Here is a 24,705-nt window from a genome sequence, read left to right as displayed (position 1 = left end):
TGTCTCTGCTTTCAAAGATTCACCCCCACTTCCCCCCCGGCTATCACACACACATTACGCCGTGCCTCTCCCTTCGCTAACTTCCACTCTGACCACCGGCCCAAAGCCGCAGCCCCTCAGCTGCAGGGCCAAGGCACAGCCAGACCAGGAAGGCTTTTTAATTAACACTGAGCCTGTGGAGGCTGCTGGCCACGGTGTTGTGTGTCAGGACGGACAGGATCGCCTGTCTTTCAGTTGGCTACAGGAAGATTGTTTCTCTGCTTAGCGCACGCAGCCATACTGGCACAGTCTCTCAGGTTTACATAAAACACATCATCATTTTCGATGCATGGGCTTACTTTCACCTCCATAAACCACGGATGCACTCTTTTTAAAACTGTTAACATGCAAGGTAGCTTTATTTATATATATATATATATATATATATATATATATATATATATATATATATATATATATACATATATATATACATATACATATTCATATTCATTGCCCTCTTTTCTCATTTTTAATACTACTGAAGTCAAGCAATCGATATAGGAGTAAATATATGATAAGCGTGTGCGTGTTCGTGCACGTGCATTGTTGTGCATGCAGAATGGATCAAAGTCCTGGAAAAGTTATAGTGATTTGATGCTCTGTTTTATTTTGACTCAATTTATCAAGTATAAGAGTGCATCACTTTTCTTAAATCTGGTGATGTAATAATTGTTTCCGGCATTGTGTCGTATTGATATTCAATTTTTGTTTCTTTTCTTTGTTGTTGTGTTTGTAGCTTTGAGCTGCCTTTTGGATTAAGAGTGGGATTCTGCTCATGCTTGTGTTTTTTGTGTGATTAAAGTACAATAACTTATTGCAGATTGTCTGAATTATTAATTTATTGTATAAAAGTTAATGTTTGTTGAAAAGAAAGCAGAAAGAGATCATTCTGTACATGAGGTCATTCATGGCCTGTTAGTCGCAGCGCTTACTCACAGAATACTTAAATTCTCTAATAAGTCTTATCTTGCAGTGCAGGAACATAAGGCGACTCTGTTGACACTCGTCACTCCTGCTTTGGGGAAAAAACCTTTCAACAAATCGGTTCAGGTCAAGGTCAGATTTATTTATACAACACATTTAAAAACAACAAAGTTGACCGAAGTACTTTACAATTAAAAAAAAAAAAAAAAATCATGATTTGAAAGTAGGTATATATAATAAAAACCATTAAAACAAACAATGAAATCAAAATACGAGTACAGTCCACAGTCTCTACTTAGAACTTTGAAAGCCGAAGACAAGAAATATGTTTTTAACACATCCAAAGTCTGAGCAGTGCAAACATGAAAGAGCAAGTCTCTGGGGCTGCCACTGGTGAAAAAGTTGTCTAAATTTGTTAAACAACAGATTCATTTTCTCTTCTGTTGCATTGCACCTCCCAGCCAAAATACTGTCTCATCCTTTAAGTCGTATTCTGAAATCCCCCTGCATTTCAGCTCTTCTGAAGGGCCACAAGCACTGAAATGAGATCTCACGACCCACCAGAGTATCACACTAATTGAAGCTGACAAAAATACGCACTGCTCCCTTTTCAACTGCTGACATTGAACAGGGTGGATTAGGCAGTGTATATTAACAACAGGTGACGGGCTACGAGGAAAAGTGGATCGGCACTGTCACAGAGGGTCCCGCTGTGGATGGACATAGTTTAAACTACAGGGAGATGTGAAAAAGCTGAATGTTCTCATCATCTTCCCACATAACTCACACCTGGGTGGAAAAATAGAATAAAATAAAATAATACAAACTTTCAAACTCAAAAACATGTTAGTGTGAACTTTACTTGTGTTTTATAAAGTAATACAAACAACTTGATGAACAAACTCACTTCAAAAAATGGAACAATTTCAATGACTCCAAAAATATTAGAAAAAAGGAAAATTAAAACATCAGAAGGCAATGATAAAAAAAAAACAAAAGAAACTGCACAGTTATTACAGTCACAACACTGAAGCTGACATAGCTACTAATGAACAAACCTGCATATGGAACAAGTGAAAAAGAAAAATGATTTATGTGACTTTCAGAACCTCCTACTTATTCTACAATATGTGGTCAAATAAAAGGCAAACAGTTTATGGGATGCTAATGACGTGATGATGCAAATAACTGAATTTTTTATATATATATATATATATATATATATATATATATATATATATATGTATATAAATAAATAACGGCCTTGCTCAGCCATTATTAAATGGCATTACAGAAAATGTAAATCCCAATTGTTCAGACTATGTTTTTTTCTCCTTAAAATTCTGCAGTTATTTGTTCTAACTAGATTTATGGTAAAAGCTCTGTCCGATGGTCCAATATCATTGTGCAGTACAGAATGTATCGTGAAGCATTTATTTTACAACATGTGTTCAATCATTTCATGAATAAATCCTATATAGATATGTTAGAATTATTTATCATGTATTTCTTTTTCATTTATACATATAAAAAGAAACGTGTCATATTTCCAAAAAAACAAAAAAACAATTAAATTCTTGTTGGAGCATCATAAATTATGACTATCATACAGCATTGCTGCAAAATACAAATATATACACCGTATACGCCAATATCAGAGCAGCTGGAGGCTCAATTGTCCAGTTCTGAAACAGTAACAGTGAGGGACCGATGAGTCCTCCTGCCCATCAAGCACCAGACGTAGCATTAATGTAGTCAAACGTTCATCAACACATTTTTACCAAAATTCACATACAGACCAGGCTTTGGATTCCAAATAGCCTGATCCAACTGTGCATTTTAAATGAAATCCAAAAAGAATATGAATGGCACTTGAACTGAGAGACTTCGTGATTGCTTTGTGTGAATACTAGTAACTCGATATGAAAAGATAATATTATAGTGTCAAGTGTTGAGGCTGCGAGGACGTCCAGACATTTGCTACCAGCTGGTCAGAGGCTGCCGATGTTGGGGAAGCTCTTGAGCTTCTCTGGAAAGTCGTCTTTGTAGAGCACTGGGTCTGCACGATGCTCCACCACCTTCAGAGGCATTGTTCCAAAAACTGAAGCAAATTTGTTTATGCACTCAGACCTACGGATGAGACATGATTGTGTTGAAAGCAGGGGTAAAACCAAATGGCTTCTGATAAAGTATGTTGGTAAATGATGCATGTATTATTTAATCACTGCAAGGTCCCACATTTCCGCTGTATTATTTTTCCATTTTACATGTCTTTATATATTTTATTTATTTACATGTAGTGGCACTTATGTGGTGTATTTCACTCACTCCCACACAGTTTATAGAACATGTTTCTGTAAACATTATTATTTTTCGATCACCTCTCTGTCATATCCCCACACACACACACACATTATATACCATATTTTCTGGACTATAAGCCGCACCTGCATATAAGCCGCATCCGCTCTATTTAAAAAAAAAAGATATGCAAGCCGCAGATATTTATGTTGTTAGATTAGATATTTACTACATGTACAGAAGGATTTTGAACTGTAAATGATGTACATGTTTGTACCTAAATAGATCCTTTCCTAACAGTGTCTTTTAACACGGCAGCAACTTTGCTGATTAAAACGGGACAGAACCAAGAGAAAATAACCGCTATTTATTTATCTGTTTGAAATCTGCTTCTACCTACTTCTATCTGCTAAAGAAGAAGTAGCGTATTCTTCTTTGCATTTATTTTGTCTTAGTTTTTATTCTAATTCCGGTTAGAGCGCCCCGAGTGGTGGAAGAAAAATCCACAGAATAGCTGCACCTTTGTATAAGCTGCATGTTTCTAAACCTATGAAAAAAGTAGCGGCTTATAGTCCAGAAAATACGGTACATATATATATAGATATAGATATATATATATATATATATATATATATATATATATATATATATATATATATATATATATATATATATATATATATATAATACACACATACTAAACACCCAAAACAAAAAAAACGAAAAAGTTGATTCTAGTTTGCTCACTTTGTCACAGAAAAAAAAAAGCAAAAGAAAAACATACCTCTCCACCATGTGTGTCTGATCTAGGGACAGTCCATCAATGGCTGTACATTCAGGACACTTGAACTTTTTCCTTGGGGTTACCTAAACAGATACAGAACAAAGTCACACCACCGAGGTCTGGTCACTTCAACGATTAGTTAAACCTCAGCTGTCCAGACTGAAGCTAAAACAATCCAGTCCTATTTCACCGGACATTAAACCAGGCTCCCAACACTGTGAGCCTGTGAATATATGTCTGTGTAAATTACAAATGAGTAAATGACAAAAAACAAATGAGTGATGGTATAAAAAAAAATAAAAAAATTAGGCTAAAAACACAGGTGCAGGTGTAGGGAAGTGTGGATCCTGTGGTTTGACAGCAGCGTATGGATAAGCCTTGGTGAGCTTAGGCAAACATACTCAGAGGGGGAGTGCCAGTGAGTGACACCCAGATAAGGGAGGTTAAGGTTGGGCTTTTGCTCATGGTCCCTGCACCTGGGCAGAGTCAACGCGACGAGGAGGGGGAGAGGCCGTGATGTCGAAGGGTGAGAGCTGATCAGACCCAGAGATGCTGGTCTGCTATTTCAAGCTTCAGCCTCCCCCAGCAAGCTTGCAACATTCAGTCAGAGCACAGCGAGACCTATGAACGTACCTTTATTGGGGCTTTGCCTGTGATGTTAGCCACCAGGAAGTTCATTGCAATATCTTCGCAGTTCATGTGAGCATCCACCCAGTTCTTGATGTCTCCTGGCATTTTATACGTGTACAAATAGTTGAAGTACTGAAATAAAAAGAGATTGACAACACTCAATACAGCAGACAGAATAACTGCAAGCATGTAAGAGGAGCTAAGCTTAATGTACGATCTCCCTTTTTAAAATTTGTTCCCAGCTTAACTGCTAACTCATGTGAAGCTCTCAGAAAACTGTAAAATGCAGAAGAGGAGCTCAGGCAGCCAATAACTTAACTGGAGGCAGTTATTACCTTGTGATAGAAGGCAGCTCCAGTTAGAACCATAGACACCTCATTGGTCCACTCCGACTCGTACTTCCACTTCCCCATTTCATGGTCCCAGAGGTGCAGCCTCCCTGGGTAGCCCACAAGCCTGTCGGGGAACTCCCTCCACACCTGCAGGAAATAGGAGGACAGGAGACGGATTGTCTGGAACGTTCAACTCAAGTGAACCCTTTGCATTAAAAGATAAATGATTCAGACCAAATCTGAGAAGATTTTGGTCATGAACTACCATCTATCAGTGTTTTCTCTTTTTTCTTATGGCCTAAACTAATACTTGAATTAGGGCTGTTCGATTTTGCCCAAAAATAATATCTCGATTTTTTTCTCTCAAAATCCGATTTTCGATTACGATTATTTTGTGAATTGACAAAAGGCAAAGAAATTATTTCAAATATGCAGTTTTTTTATTGAACATTTGCCCCATTGGGCTTTAAGTGCAAACTTTGCTCTTATTAAACCAAAAATGAATGAATAAAGTGCAAAACTCTGTAAAATAAGTTGGAAAAAAAGTTTTAAAAAATATAATAAAATATGAAGTTTTATCTCCAAACCAAAAATGAATGAATAAAGTGCAAAACTCTGTAAAATAAGTTGAAAAAAAGTTTTAAAAAATATAATAAAATATAAAGTTTTATCTCTGAAAAAAAAAAAATCAGCAAATCAGCACTTGCAAACATACAGTAAATTATATTTCCAATTGAATAAAACAAGACATTTTGTAGGTATTGAGAGGTATTTCCATCAATCATTAATATGTGTGCAGACAAGGTAAAAAAAAAAAGAAAAAAAGTCAAAAATCGATTTTACGAGTTTCACGTTTTAACATCGTTCTAATTACATAATCGCGATTACGATTTAAAATCGATTAATCGAACAGCCCTAACTTGAATCATTTCAAAGGAAAATTATACATCTGAAAGTCGCATCACAAAAATGCTTGCAGGCTGAAATAGATTTTTAACTGGCTAAATGCTTCAAAAGACCCAACACCAGCAGCGCATCTGATCCATTAACTGAAAGCAAAGCACATCATCTACCAAACAGAGGAACTCCTCATATTCTGACTATAATTCAATGTAATTACCCTTAAACTGAGTCCAATTTTATCAAATAGGTTCAAAATGGATTCAGGTGAGCATGCTGTGCAGAAAGGGGCCAGGCAGGTATTTGGGCATGGAAAGCATCAGCTGCAGACCTGTCATCCTTCTTACCACATCAAACACATTCAGCAGGCAGTCAAATCTCCAAATAGAGGAGAATGAGACAGTAATCTCCCTGAATGACTTTAAACTCTGGGATCAACTTGAAGAGGTTTGCTCCAAAACTACGATCAGGGCAAAGTATAATCAAGGTCTTTTTTTTTTTTTTTCTCGGAAAGGGGTACATTTCTCACCTCGTAGCCGAACTGCAGTTCATCAGATGTCAGCATGATAATGTCATCATCAATTGCAAGCACAGCTTCCGTCTCAATCTCATCATACGGGAAGAAGCGGTTACTGAGTTTGTTTTCTTTAGTTCGCACAACTTTGAGAGGGACACTGACCTTTGGCCAAAGAGACTCTGACAAGAGAAAAAAAAATGATCACATTAATGGTCAGGAAAAATAAAATATCTGGAGGTTTGGAGTCAAAGTTAACAGGTACATACGTACACTATGCAGCAAATTTAACTCAATATAAATCAGGGTGTTAGGAGGCATGGAGAATTATGGTGTCATTTACACCACCAGGCATTCTGAAATTGTCACTGGCAGTGGAAAATAGTGCTCGAAGCATTTAACTTTGTACACTGACTCATATTGTTACACTAACCTCAAGCACATGCAAATCTGACCACATTATGATTCTTCATGCGGCAGATCACCAAAGCGCATTTTCATGGGAGCGTTTCAAAGATCTTGGGCAGCGTCCATGGCACGGACTATGGCACAGGCAGATCACACAGAATTTGTCCCCTCATTAATGGACAGACTGGGGCCTGGCAGCTTATAAAAGGAGCCCCAGGTCCTCCTAACCACGTCTGAGGTCTTCTGTCAAAAGCTATTGTCAGCAAAATTGCTAGGTTAAATTCCCAGAGTTTCTTCTTTCACTCTTCCCATGTTGCTGTCATGTCTTCCTTTTATTTTTGTAATTTGAAAGAGACAGAAAGAGTGAGGGGAATTATGTGTTATTATATGAATTTGAAAGTCTTAGTCACAACTTGGCATGGGTCAAAATATACTAGTTGTCGCTTTGTGACTTAATTTGTGTTAAAACCAACAAAATAAAATTCCATGTTTTGAAAAGCTGGCTTTGGTTTTTGCATTTCTCCTTTGCAATTTCTTCTAGCTGTGTAAGTTAGACTTAGCTGCTGTGTGGGTGCCAGGGAAGTCCAAAGAGACACAATCAAGTCAAGACAAAGTGATAAGTATAATATAATTGAAGTGTATGACAAAACATGGCTCCCATCCATAAAAAAAGGCAATAAAGACATTACTTGTTCAAACAAAAACGAGGGGCCTCTAAACACATCAGGCCAATATTTGGTCTGAATGGGAAGAAAAGTGCCTTGGTATTGGCCTGTGCGCTGAGAGTCTGACCCGACAATGGCCCCTTGTTAATTTTAATGGGATACAAAGCTCCAGCTAGGCGCTGCTGATGCCTCTAAAGAGAGGGCAACATCACAGCAATGAGGGAGCACTTCAAAGCCGTTTCTCTACTTCATTACATTAGCCAACTCTTAAAGGAACAGCACAGATTTAAATGCTGGTCAAAAAAAAGACTTGTTCAAACTGTCTGTTCAAGGCGAGACTGATGTGCCATCATTAGAAATCAGTGCTGTGTTTGCGTTCGTAATTACAGAGGTTCTTTTGGGGGGGGGCATTTAAACTTGATGTGCCACTGACGCACACCTGACCCAGCAAAACAGCAGCAGTCAGAGTCAAATTTATGTGTCTGACAGGAAGTTTGCATGCTGGAACACACGGCTCTAACTAATGATGCCGTTATTACTCAGCTGAAACTGCAATGAAAACTGTTAACTAGTTGTAAACATGTAATGTGGCTCTTAGCTGGCTCCATCTGTTCTGTATGAAGAAGATGCTGAGAGAAATAAAAAAAACCACATCGGTGAAACACTAATCATCAAAATCACAGAGGAGGTTTGTACATCGGTGTTACTAGTTATTTTTTTATTTTATTGTAGAATAATTTATCCTGACAATTTACTAGTTTGCAACATAGCAGTAGAGCAAAAACCTGCCCGTTCAAATGTGACCTTTGAATTCCATTAAAATAACACCAACCAACATTTGGACTCATTTGTACACATCTCATGTTGACTCATGCTCCAAGTATGAACCAACATTAAAGATTTCACCATCTGACAAAAGGTAATAAGCAAACATCCTACCACAACCGTGCATGTCAATGCGACTATGGCAGTTCAGACTTGTCCTGTCTGACAGTGATGCTTTTATGAAAGATTACTTTCACAAAATGCTATGGGTAACAATTTGAAATGATATCAACATAATCAGTTGCCACCATATTCATGGGAAGGACTACATATCAGAGGGGTTTGAGAACTATCTCAGTTTTGGGGAAACCAATCCAAATCTTTAACCATAACAACCTACATTTTATGTTGGACACTTGTATTAATAGCAGTTTTGTTGGACATTAATTTAACTAAACAAACCTGACTAGAGTGTTTATATAGCTATATGTCCGATAAACTGCCATGGCCCTTCCCATCTTAGGGAGGAACTGGTACACTCACCCTCAGGAGGACTCTTGTTCTGGTTATTCCACACCACCAACAGCTTAGCCAAGCTCGGCACCTTAGAAATTTCTGTGATGACCCGGAAAAGACTCTCAACGCGATCATAGGTCAGCACCACTGCTGTGAATCCTGGAGCTCTTGGTGGGATAAGTGGCAAGAACAGAGGGCTGTTCACACTGGACCACTTCTGCACAAGACAAGAAACAAAGAAAGAAAAACATATTTTTTCATCAGCTCTTTCTTGTTCTTATGCAAAATTAATGTTGAGCTGACTTTGCGACGTTTTGTGTCAGACTTGTCTGTTGTGTAATGCGCTATAATAACGCTTCATCGGACAGCGACATCACATGTAGATTATGTTCTATATTCTATAGTGGAGCAAGAATCAGCCAACAATGCCTCATGAAGCCAGGAAACAGAATTCACAAAACGTGCACTAAGAGTAGCGGGAAAACCGAATCTTAGCAGTATAGAAGAACAAATGATCAGGTAGGAATTTGAAAATAAAAAAAAAAAAAGGCTGACTATCATCTTGGCTTTATTGTTCTTGTGAGGAATTATAAAGTCCTGTGATACGCAGAAGTGCAGTGAGAACAGGAGATGGGTGGAAGTAATAAAGGAACAGTGCAAGAGTAAAGTTGGCTAGGCTGTAGCCAGCAGCCATCTGCCATCAGCGTAGAGCTTGGTTTGTCTTTCATTGCTACCATTTAAAAAGGTCTATAAATCCTGGAAGTCACAGTGACTCCAGGCTGGATCAAATGACACTGTAAAATGAAGGACACCACAGGAGAGTTTTCTGATGATATTTTAAGATAACAAACAGCCATCTGGGTTAGAGTAACAGCAGAACAATCTGCAAAGTGATTGAAGAACTACGTAAGTAATTAGAGTTGTTGAAGAGAAATAAAAGTATAACTAACGTCTTTCTCTTAAGATGTGCTACAGTAATAGTGACAATTATGTAAGAGCATCAGGGTTCATTCATCAAAAGCTCCAAACATTTTCCAACGTTGAGGGATAAACAGTGTGAGAGGGGCAAAGACAGCACATCTAAAACAACAAATCTGTGGGCTTTTTGAAGTGCATATAAACCCTGTTTGGTCTTTGGTCCCAGGTGGCCACATAGTGATTATGTGGCTCTTTCCACAGCACCAACACAAGACTGTCAACAGAGACACAGCCACCGCTTTTGACACAACATCAGTCACTGCATCACCAATAAAGACCCACTTTACTGGCAAGTGGAAACTTTCCTGTGGTCGTTGTCACATTGTCATAGAAAAAGAAGGGGAAATAATCAAAGTAACATACGCAGCACAGATGCATAAAAATTGAGTAGAGCACACTGAGACCACTTAAGTCATTTGTCAAACTGAATACATAGGATGAATAGAAGGCCACAGTTCAGTACGTCACAAACACATTTTTCCCCTCCCTTTTTCTTTAAGTATTAAAGGTGTCCACTAGGGATGGGCGGTATGGACAAAAAAATGTATCACGATAATTTCTGGCATTTAACCCAATAACGATAAAAAAAATACCAATACAAAAAGTGTCATCAATGGGAATATTTCTTTCTTTCAGGCTCATTTCTTTCTTTCTTTTTTCAGACTCATTTCTTTCTTCTTTCTTTCTTTCAGGCTCATTTCTTTCTTTCTTTCTTTCAGGCTCATTTCTTTCTTTCTTTCTTTCTTTCTTTCTTTCTTTCTTTCTTTCTTTCTTTCTTTCTTTCTTTCTTTCTTTCTTTCTTTCTTTCTTTCTTTCTTTCTTCTTTCTTTCAGGCTCATTTCTTTCTTTCTTTCTTTCTTTCATGCTCATTTCTTTCTTCTTTCTTTCAGGCTCATTTCTTTCTTTCTTTCAGGCTCATTTCTTTCTTTCTTTCATGCTCATTTCTTTCTTCTTTCTTTCATGCTCATTTCTTTCTTTCAGGCTCATTTCTTTCTTTCTTTCTTTCTTTCTTTCTTTCTTTCTTTCTTTCTTTCTTTCTTTCTTTCTTTCTTTCTTTCAGGCTAATTTCCTCAATTTATCGTTTTTACCGTGAGATGACAAATTCTTACCGTGGGGAATTTTTTTTGACGGTTTATCGTGAATGGTAAAATATCGCCCATTCCTAGTGTCCACTCATTCTAAAATCCTTCAAAAAGAACACGGGTTAGGAACCATATAAAATGAAGTACCGTAAGCTTATATGAAAATGCTAAATGTGAAAAAATGTCTTGTTTCTCTGAACAAACTTGACTTTAACACCACATGTACTGGGGGATGGTGGTTTCCATATAATAGAAGCATTAAATATTAGAGATAAATGTTTATTTTAATGTAGAGTTGAAGGACAAAAAGAAAGCTGCTGACTTTTATGTTTGTTTGTTTTTTTAACTCTTGGCTACTTTAGCCAAATTGATCCAAAAAGATAATGTTTGTTTAGTAAATGGACTGTATTGCTAAAGTGCTGTTGTAGTCTACACAACAGCGTTATTCACTAACTCGCATACACATTCATACAGAACTCTCTAGTAGAAAGATTTTTTTTGGTCCATCACACTATCACACAAACAATATTGAATCCATTGCAGGAATGTGAGGTTCAATGTCTTGAAGAAGCAACGCGGATCAATCCACCAAACCTCTAATAATCAGCCAACTGCTCCACCTCCAGAGCCAAAGCCACTTCCTTTAAGTTTCAAGACTATTGAACATGTTCGTACCCATAGTGGTTAAAGTGTACACGACATAATCCTTTTTTTTAATTTTTGGGATTACAATGAAATGCAAAAACCCTCAACACACATTTCAAATCTCATGTTAAGGAGTTACAACACCGTTCTCAAAATACTAATATGAACTTAAACTTTTAAATATTACTTTTATCAATCTACATGCATATACCCACACATACCACAAAAGGGTTTTCGACTCTGGGAAACTTGAAAGTCTGAGATGTGTCAGTTTGTGTAGAGCATAAACCTTGGAAGTTTGCCCCCTACCTACAAATCACAAACAAAAAGCAGCTTGTCCCTTATTCTGAACCCCCTCACTCCAAAGGCATCCGCAGTCCTGGGCAATGTGCTTTCAATTACCACCCTTAAGACTTAAGGAGGAGAGGCGGAAAATGTCTGACTGATTTATTTAGTGCTGTGCGCAAGTTCTTCTCACCATCCATTCACTGAATCCATCAAGAAAACACTTCATCTCCAATCTCAGGCAGGAATGGCCAAAGGTCTGGGCCCTGATGCAATTAACCTCTTCTGCGCATGGACAAACTTTGAAAACAGTGTAATGCTGACAGATTAGACTAGAGGTTGGACCCTTGACAGAATATTTAAGTGGCAACGTCAAGTGTAACTGCTGAATACTTGCTACCTGCTCAGAGAAAAACTGTCAGACATAGTATTAACTAAAGGTCCCAACTGAACAGATACTAAACTAGTCTTGAACAAAGTTAAAATGACAATCATCAAAAAGCCTTGAGTGCTGTTTCGTTACACCAATACATTATCATTATGCCACCTTTCTAATCCAAGCATTTAGTGGATCTACTTATGCATCAATATTTGTAGATATCTGACCCTGGATAGCTCAGTGGGTTGAGCAGACGCCATTTACAGAGGCTGTAGTCCTCTTGCAGGCACCGCAGGTTTGCTCTTTACTGCGTGTCTTCCCCCACTCTCTCAACCCGTTTTCTGTCTACCCACTTTCTCAATAAAAGGCCACTACTGCCACAAAACTCTTTAAAAAGAAAACATAATACATTTGTAGATATCTGACAAATTCAAAAGGTACGAGTAGGCACTGCAAAACATGCTGACATGCACATGCCTCTATCCCGGAGTGGGAACTAGACAGAGTCACTAGATCAAAATCCAGGGTGATTAATAACTCCTGAGAGATGATCTGCCAGTGAACATGTCTGCAGCCACAAACTCCCACAACCCGAGCGATGCTGAACACACATAAACCATTCCTCACATCCAGAATACTCTCGACAAACACAATGACTAATACTTAGAGGAACTTATTTTGCACCACAACGGAGGCATCCTCCTCGTGCAGAACTGCTGACACAACTTGGCTGTTAACTGGGTGTATACCAAACTGTGACATGGTGCACTTGGGGTGCTTCAGAAAGAGAGGCCGTATCTGCTGTCATTTAGCTGCAGAGGCTGTGATTTACGAGGCACGGGAGAGTTGGAAAGTTAATGTGACACTGTGAGTATATGGATGGCAAAAGCTCTGTTCTAGATTAGTGGTGTTCAGATCTCTGCAATAAAAACACTTCTAGGGGTACAAATTAAAAGTTCAGTACAGTAGAGCACAAGACTCTACAGATTGCATAGCCATATTTTGGAATCGACTTCTGAGTGTATGGAGAGAAAAAAATGAACACAACAGAAAGATGCTGGAGGACCGTGTAGTAAAATAAAACAATGCTGAAAAGAAGAGTGCAAAGTTACATACCACAACAGGTGGATCGTTCCACTCCTCATAAGTGCGTGCAGCATATGGATAAATACGATCATTGATGATCTGCAGTGTTGTCAAGCCAATTGACTTCATGGAGCTAAAGTAGGCCTCCCAGAACCAACGTGCCTAAGGATTAAAGAAAGAAGGTAATTGCAATTTTATCTTTACAAGCAAAATTGGGGAGAAAAAAGGTAAACATAAAACATGCTTTAAAATCAACACCGAAATACATTTTTAACTACATAAACGTGCTATCCTTTTATTTTTCAGAGTTAACAATAGTTAAGATCAGCATATTTGGACCAAATGCTAAAAAAAAAAAAAAGGAAAGCTTTTTCTATGAGTGGCAGATTACGAACTGTTGGTTCTTGGTTGCAGGAGAAAAGAGTTTGGGACTCATTCACAGGTAATAAAAAACTTGATGTGCTCACATCGAGGTGGCTGGCTCTGCAAACTGCTCTGCACTGACAAAGCGTGAAAGAAGAATGGGTGTGTAATTGTATGTAAGCGCTAAGGTGCAGTGAGCGATGATGGGCAATGTTTGCAAGAGACTAACTATTTCCATTTCTGCGTGTGTTTTTCTTTTTAAAAACACAAAACATCTCAGAATTATTCTACCTAAATTCAACCAGCATGGCATTCCATTTGGGAATGTCATGCTGCAAAGGAAAAAAACAAACGCACACACACACACACACACACACACACCCTCAGAATCTAGTTTACATGCTTTGTGTGTGTGTGGCACAGGTGCATCTTTTGCTATACAATCATTACTTTCAAATAAATGATAAGTAAATTGACTCTTTTTGGTCTATTCAATGAAAATATCGATGTTAATGTGACACATGCTTAACCAGAATATCATAGCACTCAATTTAAATGTTTAAGTTATGTTGTTACTCATTAAACTGTGTTATTAACCTCATTTCATGCAAGAATTTTTACAGAAGATAACAGTTACATTATGTCATAATGGTAAAATCTTGATATTTCTCATAGACCGTATCATTGAAAAATATTTTGCAGTCCTCTCCAGCTTCTCATCTTTCTACAACTCTTCTGAAGTTCAATGAAAACCTTTTTTGCCCGTCTGTTTTACTTCAACAGATGTCTGTTTGAATAACAGACTTTATGATGAGTGAACTCTTAACCCATATCTTAACGTTATCACATGGAAACCCTCATGATCCCGTTTATGAAATTTTTCCCCCAAAGTTTTTCCTCTGACTTTGTCGAAACTTCAAGGGGAAATTCATGCTATAAGCGTAAATCAAGCTCGAAACAACACCGTCATCTACCGCGAAGCACCAGGCTACAGTGATCCGACTGCAGACACCCCACCACTTACCAAAATCTAGCAAACCACAGCAAATATGAACATTTGTTTACATAGCTAGAGTGTATTTACATCTTTTCTTCCTAATGGAATACACACTTGTGTTATTGGCTACCTTGTGAACACGACACTGTTGCCTAAATCACCAATGTCTGTGTAAGGAAAGACTAGAAATGTTCAACAACACAAAAACAGCGTTTATTTTTGCAGCGGGGGAGAAAAGAATCTAAAAAGACTTTCTGATCTCAGGGGCCTATAAATCAACAAGTGATGAAAGTTTCTTTTCTGACTGGTGGGAGGCAGAAAGAAAATTGTGATGGCCCCAGGGCCCCCCCCCCCGTTACCCTTCACCCCCCCCCCCCAGCTCCTGCAGGAATTTTTATGAGTAGAGAAGAACAGACATCTTTGAAATAGAAATATCTTCTCAACCTCCAATATCAGCATTTATCCCTATGGTCTGTGACATATTTATTAATTGTTTTAATGAAATAAAAAACAACAACAAAAACAAATATCAAGCAGCTAAAGCCATGAACTGACAATAATGGATTTCACCAATTTAAATGTGTAAACAAAAACTGTAATTGTAAGATGTAACTACATGCTTGCTTAGAAGTGAGTAATAAAAATCCTGGTTAAAATAATGAAGAGGAGTTGTGTAGAAAACAGTAGACTAAATTACTTTGTTCAACCATAGAGAAACTGGTAAGTGGCTGACAGATAGCTAAACTTATAGGATAGAAATGGTCCTCAATGAACTGTGGATCGAACCAGTCATCACAAAGGTTTTTGAAATAAACATTTTCCTTATAATTGTTCTTTGATTAGCTTTTCTTTTTTATGGTATCACTGGCGCTTTGTTGGCTAAAACTATCAAAAATGAATAACTCACAAGTTGTACTCATGGGAACATAGATGCTCTATGATAGCAAAGGCTGATTAGCCCTCTGCTGGCAAAACTACTGAAATACAGCATCACAACTATGTAAAACAATAAATCAATCCATAGGTTTTGCTTAAATGTCTGCTTTGTGATAATAGTTTTACAACATTACAGCGTAAATCATGATGTATCCTGAGCCATGTGCTGTACACTACTCTTTTACTGTAAACATTATATGTGCTTGAAAAATTAACAACCACTTAGACAACTTGGGAGTTGGGACTTGAAGTAAATGCATCACACAAGAAAACACTTACTTGCTCTCACAAGCAGCAGGTATGGTGCAATATTAGGTTAGCAGCTATTTCTTTTAGCATATTTTGTGCATCCAAGTGTGTATGGGAAATGTTATCTTGTAAAACACATGGAAATGTATTTAATGGCCCCAGAGAGTACTTAAAGGAAAACGTAATAAAAAGGTATGAATAAAACCACGTCACATGTACAAATCTTTGTCATATTAATGTTTTAATAAATATACAATGCTGCCCCAAGTTCGTCATTTAAAATGACAAACTTCTGATTTTCATTTCCGTCCCTCAATCTTTGATCATTTAAAGTCATTTAGCCTCATTTAAAAAGTGTTCATGATTTTAACTAATGTAGTAACCAATTTAACAGCACGATGGTGCTTTTAGTGTCTGTTTGAAGCTGAGCTGTGATGAGCAGCTCAAAAAACATTCTGTAGGTTTGTATACACCATTAGTTTCAATCAATCACTTCTGTTGGGACATGTTTCAGATAAAAATCAACTTGAACCAATCCATCTGCAGGCCATCAGAGAATGCCAGGGAGAATTGTGGCCAATGAATAACAACATCAGATCTAGGCTACCAAGATAGATGTGAGTTAAACAAAGCTTGGGCTTTAAACTTGTCTCATGTAATCTAAGACCATTTCTGAGTCTTTGGCTGAAATTGTCTGTTAGGCCAGTATAATTGGTAAATGGACTAAAGTTGATACAAGAGAATGAGGAGCAGCTGAACAAGTGCACTACTCTCATGGCTGCTTTCACTCCTGTTTATTGTCTCAATGCAGATATCAAATGGAAAGAAAATAAGTCGCCATGCTTGCATTTCACTCAAGCTAAAATAAACACTGCTAAATCTTCTATAAGCCTTTTAAAATCTACACTGAGCAACGGAGGATTTTTTTTTTTTTTTTTTAAGGAAGAAGTGAAGTCGGTATCTAAGTTTCCACCTTCTGCATAACACACATACATTCTTTTATCTCCTAGAAAAATTGTTATTTGGTTAACCTTGGAAGGTTAAGGAACAGGTTAATCTCTGATATAACATGCTAGAACTATAAATCCAGCAGCACCAATTATGACACTTACGTTTTGTACAGGTTTCCTCTTATGACAAAAAGGCAAGTAATCTCTGCTGTTAGTCAATGTGACTTTTACCTGTCTCTGCATTTCTTCAACTTGTCTGTGAGGAATACTCTTTAAGATCGTGTACATTTCAGACAGCTTCTCCTCTGGAATAACCACAGATGCCCTGTGCAGGAACGGAAGCAGCAAATTATTAAAAGGAAATTAACAACATCTTGTTTGTTTTATGGTCCAAGTTTTCAGCAAACCTTTTCCAGTCAAGCACTTCTGAGAATGGCAGAACGTAGGAGTCTGCCAGGATGACGGGGACACATCCAGCCTGTAGCACGTCACTGAGGGCAGCCTGGCCCAAACGTGCCCCTCGCAAGACCACACAAAAGGAAGACTCCTGCAAAAACATTTTGAGAACATACATACATACACGTGTGATTTAGCATTATACACAAAAGTTATCACAAGCTTTAATGGAAAGTATTCACATTTTAGGGCTTTAACCACATATTAACCACTAAATATTATAATAATGTCTACCTTCAAAAAACCCTTGTCCTTTCAAAGAGGTACATATTCTTATTTGCTTCAATACACAAGCCTGTAACTGCATGTAAAATGAAGCATCCAATCTTACAAATGCAAAACTAACACAGACTATTCAGGCTAAGTGCCAAAATTATAATCGCAGATAGAAATTCAAAAATAACATACTGCGATTTAGAAAATGCATTGAACAATAATGGTTCAATCATGATTCTTTCCTTATTTATATGCAGTTGTCCTCCCCACCTGCAAGATCTGTGGATACTCATACACCTGTCCTTTGTAGCATCGTTTCCGTGCAGATGCTGCACCCTGGGAGAGGTTGCTACATTTGTCCAGGAGAAGCAATGCTTCTCCATTTTCTTCTTTCAAACGCTCCAATTCAGCACGGTACTCCCGGTGAATTGCAGTTTGAGACGACAGAATAAAGAAGCGTCGTGGCCTTTATCAATGGAAAAAGGAGATATGTAGTTGGTTAGAAGTACACATTTTCTATGAATAAGTCCTTTAATAAAACTGTTCTTCACATCGTCAATGAAGCACAATTACTTTTATTTTGCTGAAGTCAATAATATACATGAGCAGTGATGAACTGATAATTAATAATTATAATGACAGTTACTATACGCTATCTTCTCACCCTGGCTGTCTCTCCGGAAGTTCAACATCTGCAGAAAGAGGGCTGTAAACTGGGATGCTGACATCATAACCTTGTCTGTAGGTCCATGTAGAAAAACCGCCTCCAGCCAAAAGCGCTCTGAAACAAATGGCCTTGGACTGTAGCAATGCTTTCACACAGTGGGACATAAGCAAGCAGAATTGTTTTAAGATTAATTCATAAAATTAATTAGAAACTATACTCTGGTCTATACAACTTGGTTAGCAGCAGTGCTCTTGTGAGGTTTTTTTTGTTTTTTTTTTAACATAAAATAAGGCTTAGTGATCTGATCTGAAGTCAGTGCAATAAAATACATTTTGTACCCTGTTTGGTCTTTACATAAGGGTGACTACAAATTAGAAGCACATCACCACAGACGCCTGGCTCTGGTGAGGCTGCATACCAAGTGGTGTACGGCAGGCTGAGTACAGACGTTTTCTAAAAACCAAAGATAGTCTTCAGTGTCTGCACATTTATGAACCATACTTCTGTCCTAAACAATCACTCTAACCCACAGAACATCTTCAGAACATGGCTGTTGTTTTTAAATATAACCAGATTTGAAAAGTCCTTTTAAACTATCCAGAAAATGGTATTTCTTACTTACTTGTAAATATGTCTTAAAATTACATTAAACTTCTTATTCATAACACTTCGTGAATTACATTGCTAAATGCTTCCCACACTGCCATAATCCATTTTTTTATTGCATGAAAATATATTTTATGATTCCTCGACCCAGAAAATACATAGACAGGAAATGATCATTTGCTGTTCATATCTACAAGAGGGAAGTTTTAGAGCAGAGCCCTGAAAACCTATATCTTGAAAACAAACGTACATCCTCTTCTCTGCTTTGGGTAAAAAAAAAAGTGTACATAAATAACAACAATAATAATAACATCACAATTTTTATCCCCTTTCATCTTGTGTGTGTGTGTGATGGGATGCGCTACCTGTCTCTTGGCACATCTAACGCTGTGTTGTAGTCAGGAGGACCTCCAGGTAACATGTTGAACAGGAGGTGATTCATGCCTTTGTCCCATCTGCCCAAAACAGAAAAAGAAACTTGTTTTCCATCCTCAACCTTATTTCATTTCTTTTATTATTATTTTCATGGAATATTAAACAAAGTTATGGCAGAAAATCTTACTACTTACACACGTTTATAGTACATGGGAATTGGTTATTATTTTGGTTTTTAAGGATTATCGTAATTAATGAGAATATTACAAAAAAAAATCTTGTTTTTCTTATCTGCACAATGAAAAAGTTCCAACCATAAAATCACTGAGAGAGAAAGTGCAATTCAATGCAATGCTATTGTAGAAAACTTTAGGCCATTGCATTTATGTCGATGCTATACTGACACATACCGCCAACGAAATTATTATTGTAAGCCAAATAAATAAAGGAATGGTGTTAAGGCCAAAAATTCATATCTCAGTATTATCAGACATAACAGCAGTATACACTAGATCTATATATATGTATATATATCTTCGTATTTCCTAAACATATTTAATATGATAATATTTATAACAGCACTAAAGACTACAAAGTATTTGCATTTTATATTGGAAATCAGCAATTAACATCTGTTTCTCTCCTTTCTCAAGTCCCACATACTCCACCTAAATATAACCGGATTGCTAATAAAACCTTTTTATTTACTTTTTAGTATTTCTTGTATCAGAAAGCACAATGAGTGAGAAATAGTGACTGAAATAACACCTGTTCAGACTACTTCTTCTACCAGCCCTTACTGATTTTACGAATGTGATGTTATCAGATAAAATCTCCTTTGACATCGTCTGTGCTTTGGTTTTGGTTGTACTTACATATATGGTGACTGACAATGTTAGTTCACATGCATAGTTCTCAACCATGCTGCTACTCTGCAGGAAGCACTCAAACTCAGGAATTTTCTAACACTATTCAATGAAATTTAGACGTAGTTTAGAAGTGTGTAAAACATGTTGTTACATGTAATGCTACTTGATTTCTCAGACAATAATATCAAACATAACAGCCAAGCAGCTCACTGTGCTGCTGAAAAATACAAAAGAAAATGGATGAGGCCATGAGTTAAAATGGAAACAAATGTAATCTGACTAAACTGATATGAACAACACTTTCTGATTTTTATGTGTTGTTAAGTTGCAATATAAATACTATAGCAACATCAAAATAAATGAAACATGTGTATAGTACAGTATAGGCTGGGCCTAGTCCAAGACACTGGCTGGATACCACAATACCCACATGCCAGCCTGACTTAATTTTCACCACATGTCTTACTACAAGTGGGTTCCTGAAGCCTAAAACATTACTGCTAAATCCATTGGACCCAAACGATCTGCTACCAACAAACCCATATCAATCACCACATGACATCACATCACCCTGAAGTCTCTAAACAAGTCAGAGCAGTTTTGGCAAGACAATTCATGTAGAGTACATGTTAATGTGACACATTCAAAACTGTGACTCATAGATGAGTCACAGTTTTGAGAGATTAGAGATTAAGTAAAAAGGGATTTAAGAAAGGATCTACTGATTTCATTACCTGGGTAGCATTGCCAGAGCCTGGGCAGTCTCTCTGATACGTAGGGAGTTCTGATTCAGCACATCGATAGATGGAATAAAAAGGCAAGCCCTGGTGACATCATCAGTGTAAAAGTCACTGTCAGAGATTGCACTGAGCAGATCATTGTACTCCCGTGATAGTCCTGTGGTGCTGATGGGAGCCCCAAATTCATCCATAAACCTCTGTAGAGGGTAGATGTAGACCTACAAAACCAGCAATGTAAAGAAACTGATCAGGGTTGAAGGGAAAAATACTTATTTATGTGTAAGAGTTTCAATGCGTGTCAGTTACCTTGATTCTGTTTTTAGGATTGTAACCACATCTGTATACATCAAAACAGGTGTGCATTCTGCAGCTGAGATCACCCCTCTCAGGTATGGGACTGGATATCGGCAGACGGATGAGAGGTGCATCATGAACACTGCGCTTATCAAGTGTCCAGTCGGCTGTGGACTCGATGGAGTGTGGCCAAAACTGAAACATCCCGGTGGCGATCAGTCCGAGCAGCACGACGGAGAAGAGGGTGATGTAGTAAATGCGATGCTTGGTTTTCATCCTGGGGATTAACGCAGGACCACGCGAGCTGTACTTCCCCGAGGTATACATGACTGCCACCTCTCTGTCCGACCAGCCGCTGTGAAGAAAAGCTTCTGGTCAATCACAACCTCCTGTACTACCAATGTACCATCTAAAGCAGGGGTGTCGGACTCCAGTCCTCGAGGGCCGGTGTCCCTGCAGGTTTTAGATGTTTCCCTGCTTCATTGCACCATGATACAAGTGACTGTGTCATCAACAGAACTATCCAGACTTTGATGACAAGCTGGTGACGATGATTAATTAGAATCAGGTGTGTTAAAGCAGTGAAACATCTAAAACATGCAGGACACCGGCCCTTCTGGGATTCAGTTTGACACCTGTGATCTAAAGTCTATCACTAAATCTGCCTATTACCACCTGAAAAACATTCCTAGAATTAAGGGGATTCTCTCTAAACAAGACATGGAAAAACTTATTCATGCATTCATTTTCAGTAGGTTGGATTATTGCAATGGCATCTTTACAGGCCTTAACAAGAAATCTATCAGGCAGCTGCAGCTGATCCAGAACGCTGCCGCCAGAGTCCTTACAAACACCAGGAAACTGGACCACATTACACCGGTCATGAAATCACTACACTGGCTTCCAGTGAGTCAAAGGATAGAGTTTAAAATCTTACTGCTGGTCTACAAAGACCTGAATGGTCTTGGACCAAAATACATGTTTGATCTGTCAGTTCCTATGAAGCTCCCAGACCCCTGAGGTTCATCTGGATCTGGTTTGTTGTGTGTCCCAAGAACCAGAACCAAGCAAGGTGAGGCAGCGTTCAGTTATTCTGCTCCTCACCGGTGGAACAAACTTCCTGTAGACCTGAGGTCTGCTCCAACTGTGGGCTCCTTTAAATCAGGTTTAAAATCATTACTGTTTACTCAAGCGTACTCTTAACTTAAATACTTACCTGCTGTACTCTACTGCCCTTACTTTTAACAACTTAACCGCTTTTAATGTCAATGTAAAGCACTTTGAATTACCTTGTGCTGAATTGTGCTGTACAAATAAACTTGCCATGCCAATGTGAATTATCACCCACCGTTTAAACGTGTTTTAATCAAAATATCGCAACAGAATCACCTCATATGCGACAGCCCAGTTACTTATAACCCGTCTACGATCCCAAATCAATGTCATACGGACAGAACATTAACTATGAAGGAAAAACACAAGCTTATGAGCTGCAGTGGCAACAAATGACAAGCCCATGTGCGTGTGAGCAGTTAGATAAACCAACTAAACCAACTAAACTAGTTCCTTCACATTGTAACGCCAGACAGAGACAGGACAGGGGATTCACGGTTAAAGGCAGTTGTCAAAAGCGTGTGTATTACGTACCGAGATGTTCAACTTAACATGGACTTCACTCACGATTCATAGCGACAGTTACAGACTGAGTTACTCTGACAGACTCTTAATTGTGATGTTAGCCTAGCCCGGAGCTAGCGCTGGCGTCTCCCGGAAGGCGGAAGTTCCTCCTTCCGTCACATGTTATCAGGCGCTTTGCTGCCCTCTGGCGGCGGAGAGGAATCACAACCACAATCAGATTTACTGGCCAAGTCAGGTCAAACAAGACAGGTATGGAGGATTTTTTGTGCCAAAATTAAATAAATAAATACATAATTAATTAAATGTGTAATTAATTCATTAAAATTGGAATGAAATATGACATTAATTAAATGTGTCATTAATTAATACAATTTGTAATTAATTAATTAAATACTGAAATAATTAAAAAATGTACTTAAAATAAAATTTTAATTAATCAATGACATATTTAATTAATTAATGATATATTTAATTCCCATTTTAATTAACTAATTATGTATTTATTTATTTAATTTTGGCACTAAAAATCCTCCTTAGACAGGGAATTTGACTCGGTTATTATTTTTTTGAAATGAAAGGTGCAGCAGTATGAGGTAGACACTAGTCGGGATTATCAATATACTGATACCAATGAGGGGGCACCAATCAAATGACTAACTGGACCATATATGTCATTTTTTTTTCTCTCTATATATTTGCTGGAAGAGGAGCAAACCGGTACAGCACTAACCAATGATCTAAAAAAAAATACATGAAAATAAAATAATAATAATAATAATAATAATAATAATAATAATACAATTAAAATAATTGCGTTTGAGTGAGTGCCTTAACAACAACAATCTTAACAATCTTAAATCTAACAGCCTACACATTGCTATTTTAATGTGTTGTTCCCTACCTTCGCATCAGCTCATTCAGTAGGCCTGTTTGACTGTTTAGACATGTGCTGTAATAGTTTTGCATGTAGTCCTCAGACAGGCCATATAGGATGGAAATGATGATAGTTAACATGTGGTGTTGTTACTTTGGCATGTGAGTTTTATTCTGATTGGAGCATCAGTGTAGTTTGGCGTTTGTAGACTCATGTCTATCTGTAGTGTTACTCTTAGTTGGTTGCTTGTCTTACATTTATTTGTAGTACATGTGTTGAGTATGTACTAAAGCAATACATTCATGTAAATCTATGGTCTTTATAAATTGGGCCCCACACTGAGTTAATCCGGGTCTGGGTAGACATGGTTATTGAAAGTCAGTAAGTAAGTAAGTAAGTAAGTAAGTAAGTAAGTAAGTAAAGTCAAGTTTATTTATAGTGCTTTTCACAGACATTTGTCACAAAGTGCTTTACAGAATAAAAACAGTTTAGAGCAATAAAATACATAGAATACATGGTAGAAAAGAAAAAAACATAAAATAACTTGAAACAATGCAGTTTACAAGTTACAGTTTAAAAAAGGTAGGTTTTTAGTTGACTTTTAAAAGAGCTCACAGACTCAATAGATCTAAAAGTTACAGGCAGAGCATTCTGCCTGCATAATTTAGCGGCCATAACCTTGAAAGCTCGGTCACCATGAGTCTTAAGGCGGGTGCGAGGGATAGGCAGTAGGTTCTGCATATTTCATCTGAGCGGGCGAGCTGGTGAATACAGTTCCAGTAGGTCAGTTATATAAGGGGGGGCCTGACCATGCAGTTCTCTGTGGGTGAGTATTTTAAACTGTATTGTAAATGAAACCGGGAGCCAGTGGAGACATGGGAGTGATGTGTGACCGTCTATTTGACCTGGGGAGTAGTCTTGCAGCAGCATTTTGGATTAACTGTAGGTGATCATGAGCAGAAGAACTGAGTGCAGTGAAAAGTGAGTTGCATTAGTGAATCCGGGATGAGATGAAAGCATGTATGAGCATTTCACTTTCAGTGGCGGAAACTATGGATCTCAGTTTGCTGATGTAACGTAAGTGAAAGAAGCAAGTTACAAATGCATTGTTACAGCATATGATTGTGGTTATTATTATTATTATTATTGCACAGTGATTGATTACTCTGAGACTCTATGAGTGATGAGATTTCACCAGAGCAACAGCTTGGGGGAAGAAACTGTCTCTGAGTCTGGAGG

At 37.8% G+C, this 24,705-nt stretch overlaps 1 protein-coding gene across 1 annotated transcript; it reads right to left on the bottom strand.

The window, feature by feature from the left end:
* Positions 1 to 1,087: 1,087 nt before the first annotated feature.
* On the bottom strand, positions 1,088 to 22,755 carry ext2 (exostosin glycosyltransferase 2). The gene is made up of 15 exons (XM_061742654.1): positions 22,602 to 22,755; positions 20,967 to 21,309; positions 20,655 to 20,878; positions 19,042 to 19,131; positions 18,068 to 18,184; positions 17,674 to 17,869; positions 17,139 to 17,278; positions 16,963 to 17,056; positions 13,267 to 13,398; positions 8,809 to 8,998; positions 6,443 to 6,609; positions 5,017 to 5,160; positions 4,685 to 4,813; positions 4,052 to 4,134; positions 1,088 to 3,096 (listed from the first exon to the last, which is right to left on the bottom strand). Exons 2-15 carry the CDS (start codon positions 21,279 to 21,281, stop codon positions 2,958 to 2,960), a joined length of 2,160 nt encoding a protein of 719 aa, XP_061598638.1. The 5' UTR covers positions 21,282 to 21,309; positions 22,602 to 22,755; the 3' UTR covers positions 1,088 to 2,957.
* Positions 22,756 to 24,705: the final 1,950 nt, after the last annotated feature.

This window comes from Cololabis saira, chromosome 2 (genome assembly GCF_033807715.1).
Source record: "Cololabis saira isolate AMF1-May2022 chromosome 2, fColSai1.1, whole genome shotgun sequence".
Lineage (NCBI taxonomy): Eukaryota > Metazoa > Chordata > Actinopteri > Beloniformes > Belonidae > Cololabis > Cololabis saira.
This window is presented reverse-complemented; position numbering and strand designations above follow the sequence as displayed.